The 24,029-nt window shown below is 36.4% G+C and overlaps 1 protein-coding gene across 1 annotated transcript in view; it reads left to right on the forward strand.

The window, feature by feature from the left end:
* The window catches only part of LOC141325832 (integrin alpha-9-like), a 48,459-nt gene that overhangs the window by 7,172 nt on the left and 17,258 nt on the right, over positions 1-24,029 (forward strand). Inside the window, exons 3-4 of the mRNA XM_073834563.1 lie at positions 9,656-9,762; positions 22,362-22,485. Coding sequence (XP_073690664.1) covers positions 9,656-9,762; positions 22,362-22,485 — 231 coding nt within the window. The remainder of the gene's footprint in view (positions 1-9,655; positions 9,763-22,361; positions 22,486-24,029) is intronic.

The raw sequence follows: 24,029 nt of genomic DNA on the forward strand, positions 1-24,029 counted from the left end.
GATGTAGTGTATATGGAGAAGAGGAGAGGTCCAAGAACTGAACCCTGAGGAACCCCAGTGACCAGTTGATGAGTTTTGGATACCTCGCCTCCCCAGGCCACTCTGAAAGACCTACCAGAGAGGTAGGATTTGAACCAGCGAAGTGAAGTCCCTGTAATACCCAGCATTGAGAGGGTGGACAGGAGGATCTGGTGATTCACAGTGTCAAAAGCTGCAGATAGGTCCAGCAAGATGAGTACCGATGATTTGGACTCAGCTTTTGCCGTCCGCAAGGCTTCAGTGACAGACAGTAGCGCAGTCTCAGTTGAATGGCCGCTTCTGAACCCTGATTGGTTAGAGTCCAGTGGATTGTTCTGTGAGAGGAATAAGGATAGCTGGTTGAAAACAGCCCGTTCCAGTGTTTTTGCTATGAATGGAAGGAGGGAGACAGGTCTGTAGTTGTCTATGAGTGAGGAGTTAAGTGTAGGTTTTTTGAGCAGTGGGGTTACCCGGGCCTGCTTAAATGTAGTGGGAAAAGTGCCTGTGAGAAGAGATGTGTTGATGATGTGTGTGAGCGCCGGTAGGATTGTAGGGGAGATTGCTTGGAGAAGGTGTGAGGGGATAGGATCTAAAGGACATGTCGTCGGATGGCTGGAGAGGAAAAGTTTGGTTACTTCTGCCTCCGAGCAAGGACAGAAGGAGAAGTGGGGGGTTCCAGCCGTGATTGTGGTCAATTTTAGTTCCTGTATGTGTGGAGCTGAGAACTTATTATTGATCGATGTAGTTTTGTCTGTAAAAAATGTGGCGAAATCATCAGCTGTTATAGAAGTTGTGGGAGGTGGTGGAGGGGGACAAAGCAGTGTATTAAATGTTTTGAAAAGGTTGCGTGCGTCCGGGGAATTGTTGATCCTGTTGTGGAAGTATGAAGATTTGGCTGTATGTACTTGGGTAGCGAAAGATGAGAGCATAGACCGATACATACTGAGGTCGGATGGATCCTTAGATTTGTGCCATTTTCTCTCAGCTGCCCTAAGTTTGGAACGATGCTCACGAAGAACATCGGATAACCAAGGGGTTGTCGGAGCAGATCGTGCTGGCCTGGAGGAGAGAGGGCATATAGCATCTAGACAGGAGGTAATAGTGGAGCATAAGGTGTCAGTTGCTGCATTAGTGTCCAGGGATGAGAAGTGAGTAGGAGAGGGAAGGGAGGAGGATACTAAAGAAGAAAGATGGGAGTGTGAGAGAGAGCGTAGGTTTCTTCTAAAAGTAACAGGTAGAGGGGTTGGGAGTGCACAAGTAGCAAGATGTAGGTCAAATGTAATGAAGAAGTGGTCAGAGATGTGTAGGGGTTTGACCACAATATTGTCTGAAATACAATTTCGCATGTAAATGAGATCAAGTTGGTTGCCAGATTTATGAGTGCATGTAGTGATAACACGTTGTAGATCAAATGAAGCTAGAAGTGAATTGAAGTCAGCAGCATAGGGTTTGTCAAGGTGAATGTTGAGGTCCCCAAAGACTAGAAGTGGGCTGCCATCCTCTGGAAACGAGGACAGCAGCCCATCCAGCTCTTCTAAGAAGATGCCAAGTTGAGTAGGAGGGCGGTAGATTACCACAATGTGGAGTTCGATAGGAGATGTTACAGTGATTGTATGAGATTCAAATGAACTATAATTGCATAGAGGAGAATGGGTTGAGTATTTCCAGTTGTTAGAAATAAGAAGTCCCGTCCCCCCACCCCTTCCAGTCTGACGAGGGGTGTGAGAGAAGGAAAAGTTATTAGAAAGAGCAGCTGGGGTTGCAGAGTCTTCTGGACGAATCCAGGTCTCAGTCAAGCCTAGAATGCTCAAACCAGATTGCACAGAAAATGCTGAAATGAAGTCAGATTTGTTGACAGCTGATTGACAGTTCCAGAGTCCAACCGTGAAAGAGAAAGGTTCAGTGGAAGAAGTGTCGATAGGACGCAGGTTAGAAATATTGCGTCGACGTGTGCGTGTGATATTAGTGCGGTGTGAAGAGACCACCGGAATGAGTTGGAAACACATGATAGAGGAGGACAGAAAGAAGAGTGAAATAAAGGAGAGGAGTACTTAAGTGCGTTGTCGGTGTCGTTGCTCGGAGAAGTCGCGCAGGAAAAGTCGCAGTCTTTACTCTCGTCGGTCTTCACGCGAGGAGGCTGAACGCTTCCGCTGACGCTTCAGCGTCAGCTGTTCTGACGCAGTTAAATAGACAACCAAACAGTGCTTCAATGATAAAAGCTAGGGACGCCTCCTAGGCTCAGTGAGCCGCGAATGTCTCGCCCGCACGCAAAATGGCTCAATCGAAACTCAAAAAGCAACAGCTTCGCACTTGTAATAGCTCCAGAAGGGAACGATATGACAAAAACAAAAGCTTCCCTTGGCCGTACGCTCAGTTATCAATTTTAATGATTGCAATAAAAACTAGAATTTAAAGCAAAAACAATCGCAGGACAAATAACAGAAGAACACTCCTTTTCTAACAGTGAATAGATGTAAATAAAACAAACGAATAATTAAATAGAACAACAGAGTACTTTAAGAAGCAGCTCAAAATTAATATTAACGAATAAGTGAATAGAAACTACAGAGTGCGTTTTAGAAGCAGCTCAAATTTAATATTAACCAATAAGTAAATAGAAACTACAGAGTGCGTTTTAGAAGCAGCTCAAATTTAATATTAACCAATAAGTAAATAGAAACTACAGAGTGCGTTTTAGAAGCAGCTCAAAATTAATATTAACCAATAAGTAAATAGAAACTACAGAGTGCGTTTTAGAAGCAGCTCAAATTTAATATTAACCAATAAGTAAATAGAAACTACAGAGTGCGTTTTAGAAGCAGCTCAAATTTAATATTAACCAATAAGTAAATAGAAACTACAGAGTGCGTTTTAGAAGCAGCTCAAATTTAATATTAACCAATAAGTAAATAGAAACTACAGAGTGCGTTTTAGAAGCAGCTCAAATTTAATATTAACCAATAAGTAAATAGAAACTACAGAGTGCGTTTTAGAAGCAGCTCAAATTTAATATTAACGAATAAGTGAATAGAAACTACAGAGTGCTTAAGAGAACAGCGGCTTAAAATTAATACTTAGGAATAAGTAATTAAACAGAAACGACAAAGTGCTTTTAGCAGCAACTCTAAGTAACGACCGCCTAGTGAAATAGTATTAAAGTAGACACTTACGCGCCGTCGTTCTTTCTCGTCTGAGGACTGAACTCACTTTCCCTTGTTATACTAACACTCATTTTCAGTGCTGATAGATAGCAGGTTGATTTACACTTTTTCTTGTGAAACATACATCATACTATGAGCTTGTTTATGTGATAGACAGCTGACAATCTCATTGTTATTATTATTTTTTAACATTATTAATATTACAGTGTGAAATCAGTTGTCTCAAATCAAATGTCTCTAGTCTGGCTCCTGTTATATTTTGATAGAAGTGATGAATGGTTTGGCTAATATTTTCCGAGCGGCCGTGCCAAGGAACAAATGTGTAGAAATCTCTTGAAGCTCTTTTCTTGTGGTGAATAGATGAGAGTGGTTTATGTGGCTTTAATGCGCACGCTCCAGCTTGTGCTGTGTCTTACTGACAGGACACACATGAGCAAACAAGGCATGTTCTGGGGCCCCAGCTTTGAGCTTACATGAATTACATGGGATACGACCCCACAGGGGCCTCCCTTGAGAAAAATTGCTACTGATATGAATGAACTATTGTCCGTTTCTCGGTGCTGTGAAAGAAATAGTTCACCCAATAAATGAAAATTTGCTTAAAATGGAGTAATTTAAGATGTAGATGAGATTATTTCTTCATCACATTTGGAGACATGTAGCATTACATCACTTGCTCACCAATGGATCTTCTGTAGTGAATGGGTGCCATCAGAATGAGAGTCCAAACAGCTGAAAAAACATCACATTAATCCACAAATGATCAACACCACTCCAGTCCATCAGTGAACATCTTGCGAAGCCAAAAGCTGTGTGTTTGTAAGAAATAAACCCATCTTTTAGACATTTTAACTTTAAACCATATGAATCCTCTATCCAAAATATTACTTTCTCTAGTGAAATAGTTGTTTTGTCTCAATCAGGAGAGAAATATGCACAAATCAAGTACTGTTTACAAGCACAAATAGTACAAAACAGCTCTAAACAAATATGTAGGTGGATTTTGATGTGAGACGACAATAGGTGATCGACATTTTCACTAGAGGAAGTGTTATGGATTATGGAAGTTAAAATGCAATACAAACACAGATCTTTTGGCTTCACAAGATGTTAACTGATGGACTGAAGTGGTGTGGGTTTCTTGTGGATTATTGTGATGTTTTTATCAGCACAATAATCCACAAGTATCAGCACCCATTCACTGCAGAGGATCCTTTGGTGGGCAAGTCATGTAATGCTACGTTTCTCCAAATCTGATCAGATGAAGAAACAAACTTACATCTTGGATGGCCTGAGGATGAGCACATTTTCAGCAAGTTTTCATTTTCGTGCAAACTATTCCTTTGACTGGACCATGACCTTTTTTCTTTTGTGGATCAAGAACATTCAGCTAAATGTCATTTTATGTTCCATGGTAGAAGGAAAGTTCTGAATTGGGGTGAGTAAATTATGGCAGAATTTGTCCATTTTAGTGAACTAGTTCTTTAAACCTTCCTTCTGTTGTCAATTTATGAAGAATGTTTAGTGACTCTTGTGGACGGGGTCAGATGATATCGGAGTACCATGACTAGACATTTACTCATCCGCTTGCAGACACAAAACTATTTATCGGTTACGAAATGCTCTTGATCTTGATAATTGCAAGCATGTTTTGAGCAACTCTTTAGCTGTGTACTGCAGATCCTTTCTTCTATGTTTACGCCATTCATTGAAGTTTATTACTTGAAGTGAAATGCATTGTCCTCGGTTGTTACGGGAGGTAATTTTCCACTTTCTAATATGTCTTTTAGCTTCGTCAAATACAGTAATTATGCAATTTCCTTCTAAGCAACACAGAGCCCATTCAAAGCCATATTCAGGATGAGCAATTACGATTTATTTAGAGTAACAAAGCCAGTTGATTGTCTGTGGGATGAGGGTACTGAAGGATGTTTTATAGCCTAATATAAGAATAGATCTGTTCCAAAACTCTAGTGAGCTGACTACCTAGACTCCATTCATCATAGGTGCAATTTCATGCCAACACTATGACCAATTTCCAAGGCAGCATTGCATTTGTTCCTCAAGAAAAAAGCAAAGCAATTGCAATGAGTTTAGTGGAAGAACTGGCATGTAAGATGAGAGAAGTGTGTATTATAAATATACTTATATTAAACTCAGGCTCATTAGGAAAACATGCCTGTGGCAACATTTCTGCAAAATGATGTTTTGTGCTCATGTTGTCAAGTAAGTGGCTCTAAAAGCTTGATTTTGGCAATGTTTTATTACGTTGATTGCTGTACGCATCACATCAGTTCAGAAATGTAACCTATTCTAAAACTAACCGATAGTGTTAACGTAAGCCTACATGCAATAAAAACACATTTGTGCTGTGTTGCTACCATGCCATTTTAGCATGCTTCTATCAGGCTTCGAGCTCTTTTATGAAGATTTTTGACTTGTGTTTTAAGTGAGTTATACACAAGCACTTTACATCTCGAGCGCAATGCTGTACCGGGTGAGCTAATGAGCAAGTTTACTTTTAGAAAAGACATGCATATGGAGCTGTTTGTGTGATAAAAACATCTAAATGTATTAGTTTATAAATCATGTACTATGGTAAAAGTGTCTAAACATAGTATTGTGCAAAAAAGAAACTATGGAGATGTTTCTGGATTAAAAAAAAACATCAAAATGTATTAGTTTATGAATCATGTAGTATAGTAAAAGTGTCTTAACATAGTATTGTGCAAGGAACTGCCAAAAGTCTTTATTTTTGATAATCTTCCTCTGTAATCATAATTTGTGTGGAAAGGAACAAAAGTAGTTTGTGTTTTACTACCACTATTTTCATTTCAACTGAAAACTGCAGTGAATTGTATGTACAGGTAAATTTCTGAAGCAAAAATGAAGGAAGAAGTAAAATGTCCAGTGAGTGCCTTTAGAAGTGCATTTAGTTATTTTGAACAAATATCAATTGGGCAATGTTTTCTTATGTTGATTGTTTGTAACCAATAGTGTTAACAAAAGCAAACATGACATGAAAGCCATTTGCTGTTGCAAACATGCCATTTTAGCATGCTTCTATCATGCTTTGAGCTCTTTTTGACTTGTGTTTTAAGTGACACACAAGCACCTCACATCTCAAGTGAAATGCTGTACCGAGTGAGCAAATGAGCAAGTTTACTTTTAGAAGACATGCATATGGAGCTGTTTGTGTGATAAAATCATCAAAATGTATTAGTTTACAAATTATGCACAATGCTAAAAGTGCACAACATAGTATTGCGAAAGGAACAGCCCAAAATAAGTCTTTATTTTTTCGATAATCTGCCTCTGTAATCATCATTTTTATGGAAAGGAATAAAAGTAGTTGGTGTTTTACTACCACTAGTGTTCATTTCAGCTGGAAACTGCAGTGAATTGTATGTATAGGTACATTTCTGGAGTAAAAATGAACGAAGAATTAAAATGTCCAGTGAGTGCCTTTAAAAGTGCATTCAGCTATATCCAGCAAATGTGAATTTGGCAATATTTTCTTACGTTGATTGTTTGTTTGCATCACAACAGTTTGGAAATGAAATGCCACCAACACAAAACCTAACCGATAGTGTTGACAAAAGCAAACATGAGATGAAGAGCCATTTGCTGTTGCAAACATGCCATTTTAGCATGCTTCTATTAGGCTTTAAGCCCTTTTTGACTTGTGTTTTAGGTGACTCGTACACAAGCACTTCCCATTTTAAGTACAGTGCTGTACTGGGTGAGCTTATGAGCAAGTTTACTTTTAGAAAAGACATGCATATGGAGATGTTTGTGCGATTAAAAACATCAGCATATATTAGTTTATAATACTTTGGTAAAAGTGTCTTAATATAGTATTTATTTATCAATAATCTGCCTCTGTAATCAATTTGTGTAGAAAGGAATAAAAGAAGTTTACGTTTTACTACCACTAGTTTCATTTCAACTCGAAACAGCATTGAATTGTATGCATAGGTACATTTTTGGAGCAAAAATTAAGGAAAAGGCATGTTTTCCAGTGAGCCTAAGTTGATTACCATTCGTACAACAGTGCAAATTGTACAGAAATTGGATAAAATTACAATGGTTTGTGTGTTGCAAGCCAAGTAACAAGCTATTGCCATCTATTGGACTGAAATGTTATCGTTGAGCTGATTTGGTCCAACAGTTTTAAAACGATCCTAACCTGACAAATCTTTTACCACATTTACTGTTGACCTTCATGATCAAAGTAGCATGCACATTTGTTTTCTTTCAGTTATCCGTTAACCGACCAACACACTTCGGCTTCACGCTTACTCACTACACGCTCATCCTACTTCTCATCCCCTCGCTGAGCGGTTCACAACCAGAAGAACACGCCACTCAGGGCCCATACAGATGTGAAAACAAACTCGACTGTTACGCTGATGGCCGGGAGGGATCCGGGGTCGCTGATTTGATGAGATGTTTATAGTCTGAGGAGCATTCCTCGCGCCGCCTTATTTGAAGTGACGGCCAAGATTTTTAAGAAGGGAATTCTTTTCGTGGTTACCCTGCATTCTTGACCCCGTGAAATCTATCTGTGTTCAATGCGTAGTGTTTTTTGGATGGGGCGCCGCTGCTAATTGCCGAAAATAATGTTTCGTCCGTATCCCAAGCAAACTTCATCTTGGTTTTTGACAGTTTGTGTTTCCCTCCTAACTTGAGATCTGGCGCTTGTCTTTGTATGCTTTGGATGCTTCGCAGCTTTGGGGGCAAAAGCATTAACATCAAACACTCCGAACAAGACGTGATTAGAACCATTTGTCCTACTTTTGACAAGCTGCTGGTTAGAAGTTAAAAGGTTGTTTCCTGGCAGAATTCATGTAATAGCTGCTAAAAATTAATTTTCAAGCTAGTTTATCCTGGTTAGTGCTTGTCCTGCTGTTGGTTCATTTAGCATTGATTCATTCAGTCAAAACTTGGTGGGAGTAAAACAGGAACCCCAGTTCATTTGGGCATTATGCAGTCTTAAGTCTCCAAGTCTCCGCACTGATGCTGTCAGTCCACTGAGAAGGAGGAGAAAAGAACCAGAGCCAAAGAAAACAGCCACTGTCCCGGGAGCCATCACTCATTTTCCTGTGGACGATCACAGTTTGCCCCTCACAGGGCCGCTGTAGCTCAACGCTCATAGATAAACATTAAAGCCGACCCTTATGCTTAGATAAACTCCCTGCAGGAATAACACGCATTGGTCGTAAATCCTTCATTTTTGTACAGTTAAATACCCAAAATAGACAATAGAATACCTCCAAAATAGTTCATGTCTGATTCAAGAAGCTGATATCTGATTGTTTATATTTTCCGGTGTCACCAGTGTTAGCCATTTGTAATCCAAAACTTTGCTTTGAGATTTTTTTTTTTTTAATGTATTGCATTTTAGTAAACAGAATGGTCTAGGTTTCCCGAAATGACAGTCTACTTAGTTTTACAATGCTTTTGGGAAACGCAGCCTTGGTGCATTTCACTACAATCTTCTGTAGAGCTGATGTATAGTTGAACTCAAATGAGCTGAAAGACACTGTTGTCTTCTGTAGAAAGTATTGAAATGATATTGCAATCATAATACTGATGATTTTGCCATGCATGTAGCCATTGCTGCTCATACAGTGTTAAATCATAAATAAATACAGTTGAAGTCAAAAGTTTACATACACCTTGCAAAATCTGCTAAATGTTTTAATTATATTGCCAAAATAAGAGGGATTGTTCAAAATGCATGTTATTTTATTTAGTACTGACCTGAATAAGGTATTTCACATACATTTACATATAGTCTACAAGAGAAAAACAATCGTTGAATTTATAAAAATGACCCTGTTCAAAAGTTTACACACGCTTGATTCCTAATACTGCTATTCTTCAGAAAAATCCCTCATTTCCTACAAATTCTTCGGTGTTTCAGCATTTTTGTGTATTTGAACCCTTTCCAACAATGACTGTTTGACTTTGAGATCCATCTTTTCACACTTTTGACAACTGAGGGACTCATATGCAACTATTACAGAAGATTACAGAAAAGCAAGGAATGTAAACTTTTGAACAGAATGTTCATTAACCTGTGTTTAGGAGGTTGCTCGCACCATTTTACTACTACATTGTGGGATTGGAAGTGGATTTGGCCGATAGAAATGAAAATAGAGCTTCTAGACCTCTAGATTGTCCAAGTAGAGCAGTTGCCCATCAGCATTGTGAACTTTGGAATAAGTTCATACGCTTTTATATATTTGCATTTACACATGAGTTTTACATTTCAAATATTTTGTGTACTCATCTTACTAACACAAAGCAGTATTGTCTGTATTCAAGCATGTTAAACAGTCTCAAACATTGACTGTCTGACTTTTGTTTCAGGCTGTCTGGTCTCAGAGTGGTTTTATTGTGTTTCTCATTGCAGACAGAGATGTTTGTCTTTATGCTGGCTACAGTAACGTTCTCATTATGTACTCTAGGAAATAAGCAGAGGGAGTCCTGTGGGAAGACGTGTCAAGGCGACAGGAACGACGAGTGGATGGGGGTCAGTCTGGCTCGACAGGACAAACCCAATGGCAAAATTCTGGTATGTTCCACTTTGATGCAAAACTGTGACTAAATTCTGATTGAATAAATTGTTTTTGAAGCCACATGGATTATAGTATGAAGCCATCATCACCCTCCAGTTTATGATTGCTAAATGTTTTGTTCAGCCTCACAGTCTTCACAAATAAACAACTTTTATGAATTTTGAAGCCTTAAATACAATTTCCAGATGTAAAAAGCTAAAGTTAGGCTATAAACAAAGTTGCACAACTAAGCTTCTGACAAATATTTAAATCCTTTTTTAAAATCTACAAGTTGTGAAGTTTGCAAGAGTGTGATTATAAACACAACAAAGCTGTGAAAGGGACTTGTGAGTATATGTAGAATCTCATTTAGACACTTTTCCTTTTTCAAGACATTATATATTATTGATGTATTTTATGTTTTAGAATAAAACATGAATACATGATGACCTTGTATTAAATACAGACTTTATTTTAGGCATTTAATCAAAAACCCATTAGCTCTGCGAGTATTGCAAATCATTTGATTTAGATTGGAACTTCGGAGCGAGTTTATGATTTTTTTGGAGTCAGATCGGAACTTGCGGGCTGTTCAAATCATTTCACGAATTAAATGATTCAGAATCCGCGCTCTGAAGTCCTGATCTGAAATGATGGTTCACAAATCATTATTCAGATCAGGACAGAGCCTGGATTGTGAATCGTTTTATTTAGATTGGAACTTCAGAGCGGATTCATGAATCTTTTGAGTCAGATCAGAACTTGCGGTCTGTCGAATCATTTTGTGAATTGAGTGATTCGAGATCCGCGCTCTGAAGGCACGATCTGAAATGATGGTTCGTGAATCATTATTCAGTTTGGGATGGATCCTGGATTTCGAATCATTTGATTTAGTTCAAAACTTTGGAGCACAGATCGTGTGATTCATCATTTGATTCAGACCGAAATTTCCGAGTGCAGATCGTGAATCATTTGATTCAGATCGGGACTTCTGTGTGGATTTGCAAATCATTTGATTCAGATCTGGACTTCTGTGTGGATTTGCAAATCATTTGATTCAGATCAGGACTTCGGAAAGTGTATTGCAAATTATTTGATTTACATTAAAAGACAAGTTTGCGAATCTTTTGATTAAAATCAGGACTTTAGAGCCATTATCGAGTCATTTGATTTAAAGGAACCATATGTAGGATTGTGGCCAAAACTGGTACTGCAATCACTTTCAACCCCAACTCGAGGTTGCCATCTAAGCTGCAGGATCCAGCAGGAACGTAGGCTGCTACAAGGAGCTTCCAATGGCAAGTGACGAGTCCTACACAGTAATTTTTTTCTTCTGTTAATTATGTTTATGCTTCACGAGAGATGTTTTGCGAAGTAATTATGTACCGCAAAAATTTACTAATGGCGATTAGCCAAATATTTCGTAAAGATGTACTGTAATACATTTCATTTGGAACATAGATTGATTTCATACCCTGCTAGTGGTGCGATATAAAGCTTTTTATGAACGCATTTAGCAAGGGTGACTGTGGAAAATCCACTGTGTACGGAAGCAAAGTTAGCCAAACATAGATGAATCTTACCTGTCCAGGAGAAAATTAGCAACGTTGGCGTCTGTCTTCAAATTCTTATGCGTTTTCAGCCATCTCCATCTTTCAAAGGCATCTCCTATACAAATCCTTGTGTTATTTCGGACTTTGTCACGACGTATTTCGGATTCATAATGAGGTCTTTTAGGTTTCGTAACGTTATACATGTTTTATCCGACACGTTCGTAGCTGCTGCTGTAACAGAGCTGGCAACCCGGATGACGAAACTCTACTGACTTCGTGATTAGTAGATAGCTGGAGGGTGGCGCCTCAGACCAAAACACAAAATGACAACAATAACATCAGTTGTGGGCTGCAACTTTTACATTTAAATGACAATATCCTGGCCGGACCACTTTTGTCAGTGATTTAAGTATTTGAAATGAACATGATTTCTTAATGTCTAGTGACATGTCAGGGCCATTTTATGATTAACTGAAATAAATTTCTTACATACGGTTCCTTTACAACAGTACTTCAAAGCTAGTTTGTGAATCATTTGATTTAGATTAGAACTTTGCAAAGCCTATCGTGAATCATTTGATTCAGATTGGGAATTTTGGAGCGTGCATCGCAAATCACTTTATTTACATCAAAGCAGGTTCGTAAATCTTCTGATTCAAATTAGGACATTGGTTATTGAGTCATTTGATTTAGATTGGAACTTCAAAACGGGTTTGTGAATCATTTGATTTAGATCGGAACTTTGCATATGACAAATCATTTGATTTTATTAAATGTAGACTTTATTTCAGGCATTTAACCAAAAAACCATTTAAAAAACCCACTAGTGCAAAAATATGAACTAATTTCTCAGTTTTAGGCTTATTCTTCCAGCACTTAATATTGCACAGAACATTTACTTTGAGGAAGTAGATTAGAAAGGAAACCTGTTCAAAGTTTATATAAAACACAAAGATGAAAGACTCACCGTTAAATGGGTAATTATGGTCGATGTTGTCTGGATTTTTATGTGTTGATTCAAAGTTTGACTAATTTTGTGCATGAATCAGAGTTGGAAATTGATGCGTTTCTCCAGTGAGAGTACAATAGACTCATTTTTTTTAAACTTCATCCATTGTTCCACAATTTTTGTTCTTAATGACCTTCAACGGCTGAATTTTCAACCGTCTCAGCAGTTGTTTAACACAAACCACATCGACTTGTAAAACATGGGCAGAAATGATGAAGCCATCATTGTTACAGAATCGTTCACGAGAACCGCATTGTTAAACTCCAGCTGTTGTGTACATCAAGAGAAAGCGTTTGAAGTGAGGGCCGCTTTCTCATGATGACAAACTGGAGCTCTAGACACTTCAACTGGACAAACAAGTCACACAAGACAAGTCTTCTGCGGTTCTTGGTTTCTTTAGGCTTTAATTGTGTCTAACTCCTTGTCTCAGCTGCCATGGGGGTTGATGCCTTGAGCTTCTCTGGGTTTTGATGGGCGTCTTACAGGAAGGCAGTATCGGGGTGGTCTGATCAGAGGCAATGACACTTGCAGCGCTGATATGTTCAAATCAAAGAGGTTGAGAGAGAGATGACATGTTATAGTGGAAGCTGTAATGATGGTAATTTGGTTGGTAGATTAGTATTTACAAGTCAGGACCGGATTAAACACATGGACACACGCAAAAGGAGATGCCAACACAATCAGGAGGAGTTTGGCAGGAGATGTGGCACAAAAAACCAAGACGTGGCGTAGCTTATGCAATCAGATTTTAGAGCTATAAAACTGTTTGTTTTATATAGAGTATTTCACCACAGAAGTAACATTGGGCTTTTTGATATGTTGATTGCACCATGAACTTGATATGTATGCTACCATTTGAATCTCAAAATTTTAAATCGAATGCCAACCCACCGAACGAATATTCGAATAATCGAATATTCTGGTCCAGCCCTAGACCGCACAACACACAAATATCGTTATAAATTAAAATTATGTTATAAAATACATATTTTAAATTTGGTAAAGCACTTACTTCTAGTGTTTCATTTTTAAAAGCGACCTCCCCCTCTGCACTGCATAGCAGTCCAGATCTGTGAGAAACATTTAGGCACGTTTAGGATCACACAGCATTTAAATATTAGTATTTTATAAAATACATATTTTAAATGAGGTAAAACACGTACTTGTGGTGTTTCCCTGTTAAAAGTGACATCCGCGTCGACACAGCTTAACGTTAGACTCGTTGAGGCGCGCAGCATATACTGTATATCATGAAGCAATGTTATTTTATGAAATACATATCGTAAATGAGGTAAAACACTTTTGCTGTGTCCCAATTCGCATACTTATACTATGCCCTAAAAGTATGTACTCTTTTTTTGAAAAAAAAGTACGTACTTTTGAGTATGTTGCAGAATAGTAGGCAAGCTTTGGGACATACTACTTCGTCTTTAAAGTCCCCCTGAAATCAAAATTAAAGTTTTTTGGCTTTTAGTATGAATATATTAGCCTTAAAGTGCCCCTATTATGCCATTTTAAAAGTAGTTAATATTGTTGTATTAGTCTCTTAAAACAGGTTTACATGTATGCAAGTTCAAAAAACACTTTAGTTTTCTCCAAAATTAGATTTAATTTTACCCCGATTCTAAATGATTCATAAACGACTCGTGTGAAGCAGTTCGAAGAATCAGTCTCTCTAAACCCCTCCTTTCCGTGAGCCCTCACTGCTGTGATTGGTCAGATGGCGCAGTCCTTTTAGATTGGTCTACCGCTACAGCGCAAAAACGAAACGCCCATTGGCATAACTGAATGACAGCTGTGGAGACCTGTCAATGCATAGAAAAGATAGCCTCGATTTTACCCTATCAATTCGAGCCGGAGTCTGACGATGAAACGGTTGAAGTGGCACATCGACAAGAAACTGTTTCGCAAGCACGACTGGAGCAGGACGTTTCTCAGTGGGTGTCATATGTTACCTGTTAAAAGTGCTTGCAATTTGCTTTTGTAAGCGAACTGGGCACAACTCTACGTTGTGAACTTCAACATTGTATAATGCATAACACTGCGTTAAGCCATCGTTTATCATTATCATTACTTAAACTAATAAGGCAGACAGACAGTCAAGCTGCATCAATCACAATTTTTAGACTACATTGCACTCACAGCTGAACAACAGAACTACAGAAACGCAAGTTAGCCGGTTACCAAGACATGTGCGGGGTTGTTACACACCATAACGTACACAAAGACGTATTTTGAACGATCGCTAGAAAATACAATCATCAATTATTAATCATACTTACAGGTAGAAGTTCAGAGGAGCAAGCCGGTCCAAATAAACTGGGCACTGATCCATTTTTTAAAACCAAGCGTTTGGTGAATCCCGCGTTGTAACGTTACTCCCCAAGATTGGAAAAGCAGTCATCAGTAAAATGACGCGAACACAACACAAGATTGGAATTGTACTGCTGAGGTGTTGTTGAAAAAATTAATGTTAACCACTCATTCTTTGTAGATTACTCTTTCGGAAGGGCATATAAAACAAATTTACTCTCACAGCGCAGGATACAGCGTCTTCTTGACATGATGTAATCCACGTGAAAATTGTACTGTTTGTGGGCGGGCAAGTTGTTCGCGACATAGATCGTGGGCGAACATTATGCAAATGTGTTAGTTCGTGACATGTGGCCGTAACAGAAAAAGATTCGAATTGCTGACGACTCGTTTAGGCGAATGTGAGCCGACTCTTTTTTTTTTGATAGACAAAAACTTCATTTGTCGTGCACTGTCGGCGTCACAACTTTGCAGATAGTTTATGTTCACATACAGCTACATTACACACTACATGAAATATCATATTTGAAAAGGCATAATAGGAGCACTTTAAAGGAACACTCCACTTTTTTTGGAAATAGGCTCATTCTCCAACTCCCCCCGAGTTAATAAGTTGAGTTTTACCGTTTTGAAATCCATTCAGCCGTTCTCCTGTTCTGGCGATATCACTTTTAGCATAGCTTAGCATAGATCATTGAATCCTATTAGACCAATAGCATCACGTTCAAAAATGACCAACGAGTTTCCATTTTTGTCCTATTTAAAACTTGACTCTTCTGTAGTTATATCGTGTACTAAGACCGGTGGAAATGCAGATCCGTTCTTTTGAACGGCTCTTTGAAAGGAACGGATCGCCAAGATCCGGATCCCCTCAAAGAGCCATAAATCCCATCACTACTCAACAGTGTTAATAAAGTCAACTCTCCGTATGAACACCCGCCAGAGGGTGCTGTTTACACCAGCTAGTGTTAATCCCCCCAAATTCAACACCACAACTTTAACACTTCACTCCAAAAGCCTTTTACACTGCGATTTTAACACCGGAGATTTTGCTGTGTAGGGTTGTATGTTACATCTAATGTTGTTAAATTAATGTTTTTTGCATTATTTAAGTTTTATGTGTGTTACCATGATGGTGTTTACTGTTTGTGTGAATGACACACTGTGCACCTTCTATATATGTTATTATTTAAAACCTCCTTGTGATGGGCTTAGGTCCATCATGTGATGTTGTCATCACCACCTGCTTTTGGTGGTTATCAGTGTATTACAAAGGTAATAAAAACAGATTTCAGTACTTCAAAAGGTTGTACATCACCATTATGTCAGTTAAAAAAATTCTGAAATTACAGTAATTACCTGTACATTTAAGTGAAAATCGTAAAATGTAAAACATTGCTACCGTATTTTTTACGGTAAAACTCTGGTAACCACAGCTGCCAGTTTTTTACCGTACATTTTACGGGTTTTTTTTTTTTTTACAGTGCTGGATAAGTGTTAGATGGATGTTACCTTTGGAATGGAAACATGATATTTTATTTTGCATCATGCATTCTCCCCTTATTTCAGTTAGTGTCATAAAACTAACGAGCTAAGTAGTACTGACATTGTCGTGTACACATGGTTGAAGAGGTGAAAAGCGAAGGAACAGACAAACCAATTCAGTTGAGTGAGTCATTTACGCTGGGATTGCTCTGATTGATTCAAACTCGACTCTGACATTCAATTCCCTAGTAAAACAAACACACAAAAAAAACAGATCAAAAGAGCATTTCAATTTAGAATTTCAACATCACTTGTAATGATTTTAAAAAGCGCGTATGAGCTTTGTAAAACTCAGAATCAGTTAAACCATTGTGTTTCGAAGCGCTCCAATCGGATCACATATCACAAATCAGTTTATTTAGATCAGAATCTCAGAACGGGTTTGTGAATCTTTTGATTCAGATCCGAACTTCAGAGTGGGCTGGCGAATCATTTCGCAAATTAAATGATTTGTGATCCATGCTCCGAGGCTCTGATCTGAAATGATGATTCGTGAATCATTATTCAGATCGGCAGTACGGAGCTGGTTCATGAATCTTTGATTCCGATCTGAACTTCAGAGCGGGCTGGTGAATCATTTCTCAAATTGATTCACGATCTCTGCTCCAAGGTCCCGATCTAATATTATGGTTTGCAAATCAATATTCAGACTGGAAGCAACAGAGCGCGAATCACAAATCATTTGATTTAGCTCGGAAATTAGAAGCGGGTTCGCAAATCTTCGCAAAGCCTGAATCATTTGTTTCAGATCGGGACTTGGGAGTGCACATCGCAAATCAAAACTTCTAATTCAAATCGAAACTTTTGATTCAGAACAGAACTCCAGAGCGTGGAACGCAAATCATTTCTTTCAGATCAGGACTCTGGTGTGGATTTGCAAATCATTTGATTCAGATCGGGACTTGGGAGCGTGCATCACAAGTCATTTAATTTACATTGAAGTGGGTTTGTATATCTTTTGATTCAAATCAGCACATGAGAGCGCGCATCGGAATGGGATTGCAAATCTTTTGATTCAAATAGGAACTCCAGAGTGTGGAACGCAAATCATTTGTTTCAGATCGGGACTTTGGTGTGGATTTGCGAATCATTTGATTCGGATCGGGACTTGAGAGCGTGTATCGCGAATCATTTGATTTACATTGGAGCGGGTTTGTGAATCTTTCAATTCAAATTGGACCTGGTTTCTTTTTTTATTACTATTATTAAACAGTAGGCCTACAAAACATTATACCATTAAGACAGTGCAGTTATAAAAACAAAACAAAGAAAAAGAAAGAAAGAATACACAATTACAAATCCCTTAAAAAAATTACTATGGTTTTATTATAGTAAAAGTGTAGCAAATACCATTGTTAAACCATAGATAGTGTAGCAAAAAAAAAAAAAAATCGACTAAAGAGGACACATAGGATGAATATAGAAATGCAGTTCTCACTGCTAAAAGTTTAACAGAACTTTGGATAGTTTTTATATGCTTGTCTAGATCTGCTTTAAATAAAGAAAAGAGAGGTTTAGAGCCAGATTTGTGTTTATGTATGTGGGATTTAGCTAGCGCAAACTAATTAAAGTTGTATTTTCCGGTTTTCCCTTTTGAGTAGTCAAACAATCCAAAGAAAACATCTTTTAAACAGAAAGAAATTTACAAAATCAGATTAGTAACATAAAAAAAAAATCTGAACAAAATTTCTTTCTGTGGATACAAAATAAATGCATGACATCTTCATCAGAACAGTGACAAAAAGAGCAACTCATTTTAATGTCTGACCTATATTATAATTAGGCTGCGTCCGTAAGCTTTTTGTGGAATTTTAAATGAACTCATTAATCTGTTGTTTGACCCCTTTATATTTAAGAACACAACTATAGTTTCCAAACTCGGACATCGCTTGTTATGACCTTCATAGGCGTAGGATTTAGTAGAGATGCTATGACATGTCCCTAACAATATTAAATTGTCCCTAACAATAATTTTGATCAAACAAATGTCTGTTGTCTGCATGTCTCTAGCAATGCATTGGTAGAGATTCACGTTTACATATAAGGCATGTAAGAGAGCTGCTGTGCAGATGTGGCGGCCTTCACTCAGCCAATCAGCTCTCAGCAAGAGCAGGAACATGATTAGCCCGTGATCCACAGTGACTCAGAGCCTCTCGAGCTCGTTCCTGATTTAGTTAAGCATTACGTATTTGGTTACGTCTGTCCTGTGTGTTTCCCAACACTGGCTGCCAGGGAATAAGCTGGAATTTTGTTCCTTTGGTTGTCATTAGTCTGAGGTTGTTTTATTGACGTTCAGCTGAGATGGTTATCGAATGAGTTTAGATAATGCTGCCAGCACAGTTGAGCGGATCGCTTTAGGCTCCGACATAGTCAAACAGGCCAGCAGTGTTTCTCAACACAACAAACTACTGCCAGATAGTCATCTGACATCATGTGTGAGCGTTCGTATAAATGTGTGGCTGTAATATCTTTAACTCGCTTGTTTATCTCAATGGACTGTGTAAGCGCAGAAACAGGAAGTTGAACTGTTTTGGAGGGAATTTGGTTTCTCCACAGTCTTGAGCTCCTCGACGAGGGATTTGATAAAATAGAGGAAGGAAAGTTTGTGACATATGATTAGGGGATAATAATGAGCAAAACAGAGAGGTTTTGGTTTGTTGCTTGATCATTTCCATATTTTTTCCTCGGGTATAATGACTTGATTAAAGCTGATTTCTGTGTTGTGTGGCTCTGTTTCATTAGTGGTGTTTGCAAAGACAAGTACCACTGTTTCTGTTTGTCAGACAAACGCACTAATGTATTATACTTTATGCATAAACAGTTTGTGCTACTGACATTAATATTAATGCATATCTAACCAAGAGTAGTGATGTCATTGTAATATTTGCGTATCGAGTTGCATTTGAGTTTTACTTTTTTGCATCTACAAACTCTAATGCACAATTGATAGAAAACAAGATGTATATCTTGAGGGCAGTTTATTTACTTAAAATAGAAGAAAAAAAACACAGAGTCCATGCATTATTTGTTTATTTATTGGGCTCGGTCCCTTATGATTATGACTTGTGATTTTCTAAAGATTTATTTGTTTATCTATCTTTAAAGTAAGTGTATGTATGTGTATATATATATATATATATATATATATATATATATATATATATATATATTAATTTATGTGTACATTATGATATTTTGATTAGTGGCAGATATTTGCAACCCTATTGTTTTTTTTTTTTCTTTTTAAGTCAAAATTTAAAATTAAGTCAAGATCATCATTAAAATGTGTTCTCTTAAATTCATCAGGAAAATAAAGGTTTGTTTGTTTATTTATTTATTTATTTATTTATTTTCTTAAAAGATCTTAAAGTATTTAAGTATATTTATCTTGGTCAGGAAGTAGCAAAATTCATTTCTATAAAATCATATTTTTAGTTAAAAAAAATGTAAACGGGATTTTATATTAAAGTTGTGATTTTTTTTTTTAAATCACATTATTATTATTATTTTTTGGCTTGTGGTTATGACTTATTATTTTCTGAAATTGTTTTTTCAATATCCTAAAAGTTTTTTTTTTTTTCTGGCTTTGATTTGGAAATTTTAGATTAATCCCAGATTTTTGCGACCCTAGTGTTTTTTTCATATGAGAAAATTAAGTCAATGTCATCATTAAAAAGTCTTCTGTTAAGATCATGAGGAAAATAAAGGTTTATTTATTTATTTATGTATAAAAAAATCTTAATGTTTTTTTTTTTTTATTTGATCTTGTTCAGGAAGTAACAAAATCCATTACTATAAAATAAAAAATGTATTTTTTTTAATTAAACAGTATTTTATATAATATTTTGTGATTTAATTTCCAAATTGCATTAATATATATATATATATATATATATATATATATATATATATTAGGCATGTGCCGGTATCAAATTTTCATGCTGCGATTAATTGATTGAGCTTTTATCACGGTATACGGTATTATCACAATATTTTAATTGCTCAGGAGAAATGGATGGAGTGGTGGTGGTGGTGGGGGAGGGAACAACTTGCATTAAAAAAACAACTTGCATTACAATAGGTGTAATTGTGATTGTCAAAACATTTGGTAACTAAACAGAATTTTACTAAATTTTCACGATTTCAATTCTTGGGATTTGATTTCAATCTTGATTCAATATTGACTCTTTGGATAAAAATTAGGTAGGCTACAGTAGATAGCATGCATAGGCTATAAATTTTTCTCAAGAAAAAAAAAATATCTCACAGAAAGCCCTGTCAGCTGGTATTATTAAAGGTTAAAAATTAACAAATTAAATTAAATTAAATACAATTTGGTTTTCATTATAATAACAATTATGACAATTAAAAATATAATACAAATGTAATATAGTGCATATATTTAGCAAAAACTCCTCTCTATAGCTATTTTTTCTAGTCAACTAAGGTAAATGTAACGTTCTGTGACATAATTGTTCACCTGCAGTTTTATTGACCTCTTTCCGTGGTTGAAAAACACTGATTGATCGATATTTCGGTAAGTTGTACTGTATCTTTAAATAAAAAGTAACAGATGATCGGTTTACTTGAACTGAAGCGCTACAGCGATCGGTCACGTCACATTTACAAGCACCAAAACGGTATTTATTGTCTGAATTTCGTAATAAAATGGACAGAACCTGAGAGCTGAGAATTGTTTTCATATCAAAAAGTAACCTGCTCTGTTCTAGTAGTCTGTCGGTCTCCATGTTCTCTTTGCTCCGTGATTATTCTCTGTGTGAGAAAATGGATGCGTGGCGCGAGAGCGTGTGAGAAGTGTAAATTGCGTGAGTCTCACGCTGAATGCGTAGAGTTGGCAGCCCTGCTTTTAGAAGGGGGATAAATCGTCTGCAGTGTTCCTCCTTCCGCCATGCTTCTTCTCCATGTGAGGATTGTTTACATTCAGAGTGCGCACGTGTTTCGCGCAGCATATACACCGTGTTTGTTTAAGCGGTTGATGGAAAATAAGCTAATGTACGTTCTATAAATATAAATTCTGATCTATTATTTTTCACGGTATTTTGAAGTGCCCACGATAACAATATTGTGCATATTCATTACCGCGATTTATTGCATTACCGAATACCGGCACATGTCTAATATATATATATATATATATATATATATATATATATATATATATATATATATATATATATATATATATATATATATAATATTTGCTTGTGATTATGACTTACTATTTTCAATTTTTTTTTTTTCAATATCCTAAAAGTTATTTTTCTTGTTTTGATTTGGTCAGGAGGTAAAAAAAAATCATTTCAATGTGCAATTATGAATAAATATATCATATTTATTCAATTAATAAGTTATTTAATCAATATTTTATGTTTTTAACATATATATTTTATTTAATCAGTATTTTGTACATTTGTGATTTTAATTTTTTTAATTTATACATTATATATTATATATTTTATTTAATTCCAGATATTTGCAGCCCTAGTGCTTTTTCCTCATGAGAAATGTCAAGATCATCTAAAAAAAAAAATCTGTTAAGATCATGAGGAAAATTGAGTCAAAACATGTGCACATTAAGACAGAATTATTAATGCATGGACTCTTTTGGAGCTTAACTGAAACTTTAACACTATTTTGCCTTGCAAGAACTTCCCTCAGTGATTTCCGCCAGGAAATGCAACTCCACTTTAGTTATTATCCTCTGTCTATGACCCTTCAGCTTTCTCTCTCACTGTCTCTCTGCTCTCTGGCTGCCTTCACGGCCTTGAGCGCTTCTGTTGTTCCAGAGATCAGAGCTGTTTGCATGAAGATGCTCAGCTTTCTAAAACCACCAAACCCCTCTCAGTGGACGTATTAGATCCACAGCCGTTTCCAGACTTGGCTCTGCACTCTGGTTTTGCCTCAGAAGTTAATTTGGTGCTGGGATAAAGAGAAGAAGCTTTGTCTCTGTATCCTGTTTGTTTCTTAGTGCAATAACCATGCAATTCTGATGAAGATGATGCAATTTCAGATCTGATGTGTGTGCTATATATACCTTTGTAATTTGCTAAACACTATATTTAAACTGAGGATGTAGAGTCTGTTTATTGAGCTGTGTCTTTTTTAAGTATCCCACCTATCCTGACAGACTTCTGTAGTTCTCTCTCTCATCAACTTTTTCTTGTATTGTCTGCAGGCCTGCGCTCACCGCTGGAAGAATGTATACTATGAATCGGAATATATCCTCCCTCACGGATACTGCTCCATCATCCCAGCCACTCTTCAGGGCAAGTCACAGCCTCTCATACCGTGTTATGAAGGTACGACACACTCTTTACAACTTTAACTCATCTCAGTAGTCATTCTTGCAGTGTCATTTCAGTATTATTTATAAGCTATAATAATGTTATGTATAATATAATGTTATATTTTCTGTGTGTGTGTTTGTGTGTGTATATTTTTTATTTCTATATTTGTTTTGTACAATTATTGTTTGTGCATTTCCCTTTTAAACATTTAATTTAGCTTACATTTATTATTTATTTCACTTTTTATTTGAACTATAGCCGACACTGCAAAAATGACTTTCTGTTTTAGTACTTTTGTCTTGTTTTCCATTACAAAATATATACACACTCTTAAATCTATGAATAAATAAATGACATAAGATATGTGACCCTGGACCACAAAAGCAGTCTTAAGTAGCACGGGTAAATTTGTAGCAATTGCAAAAAATGCATTGTATGGGTCAAAATGATCGATTTTTCTTTTATGCCAAAAATCATTAGAATATTAAGTAAACACCATGTTCCATGAAAATATTTTGTAAATTTCCTACTGTAAATATATCTAAATTTAATTTTTACATTGGTCAAAACTTCACAACTTCAAAGGCAATTTTCTAAATTTTTTTTTTTTTTTTTGCACCCTCAGATTCAAGATTTTTTAAATAGTATATCAGCCATATGTTGCCTTAACAAACCATACATCAATGGGATGCTTATTTATTCAGCTTTCAGTTAATGTATAAATCTTATTAAAAAAAATTGCCCCTTATGACTGGTTTTGTGGTCCAGGGTTTTATTTGCTAAAATAAAATAAAAAAATAAACATTTAAATTAAGCATCAAATTTATGCTTAAACTGAAAAATACTCTTTCTGAACTCATTGGCAAGTAGACATTTTTTCTTGTTTAAGCATACATGTGATTAGTTTTGATATTTTTGACAAAAAATGTTTAGATATTTGGAAAATAAGACTAAAATACTAAGTACAAAAGTCCTTATTTGCATTTTTGATCGAAGGTCAAATAAAAATTTAAATAAAAATATATATATAAGTATATTAAAATATATATTTTTAAATATAAAATCTATCATTTAAAATATATTTTTTCTGTTTATATTTTATAAAAATGTCAATTAGTTTTAGTATTTTTAAAGTTTTAGTTAACTATATTCACAATGGACTTTTGTAACATTCAGTGCACTTTATCGGTATCAGTATCGGTGATGGTATTTCATTGCTATTAAGCAATGAAAGCATGTGTTTGTGGTAAATGCTAAAGCAAGCATCACTATTACTATTTTAAATACTTAGGATTAGTCATTTAAGCAAACCTCTAACCCCAAGTATTACCATAACTGAGCCAGAGTTAAATTAATGATAAAGCAGGTCAATTTAATAAGTGCAACTCTGAAACCGCTGTTACTCAGTGCGGTCAGAGCCGCTTCCATTGAGGCGCCGTATGAGAAAACTTTAAACTGATCATGCATATTCACTCCTCTACATGTCAGCTAAAATTGTGGTTCTGTTATAATACGATGATTTATTGCAGTGTGTATTGAATCTTTGATATATATAA

This window comes from Garra rufa, chromosome 2, assembly GCF_049309525.1.
Source record: "Garra rufa chromosome 2, GarRuf1.0, whole genome shotgun sequence".
NCBI classification, from domain to species: Eukaryota; Metazoa; Chordata; class Actinopteri; order Cypriniformes; family Cyprinidae; genus Garra; species Garra rufa.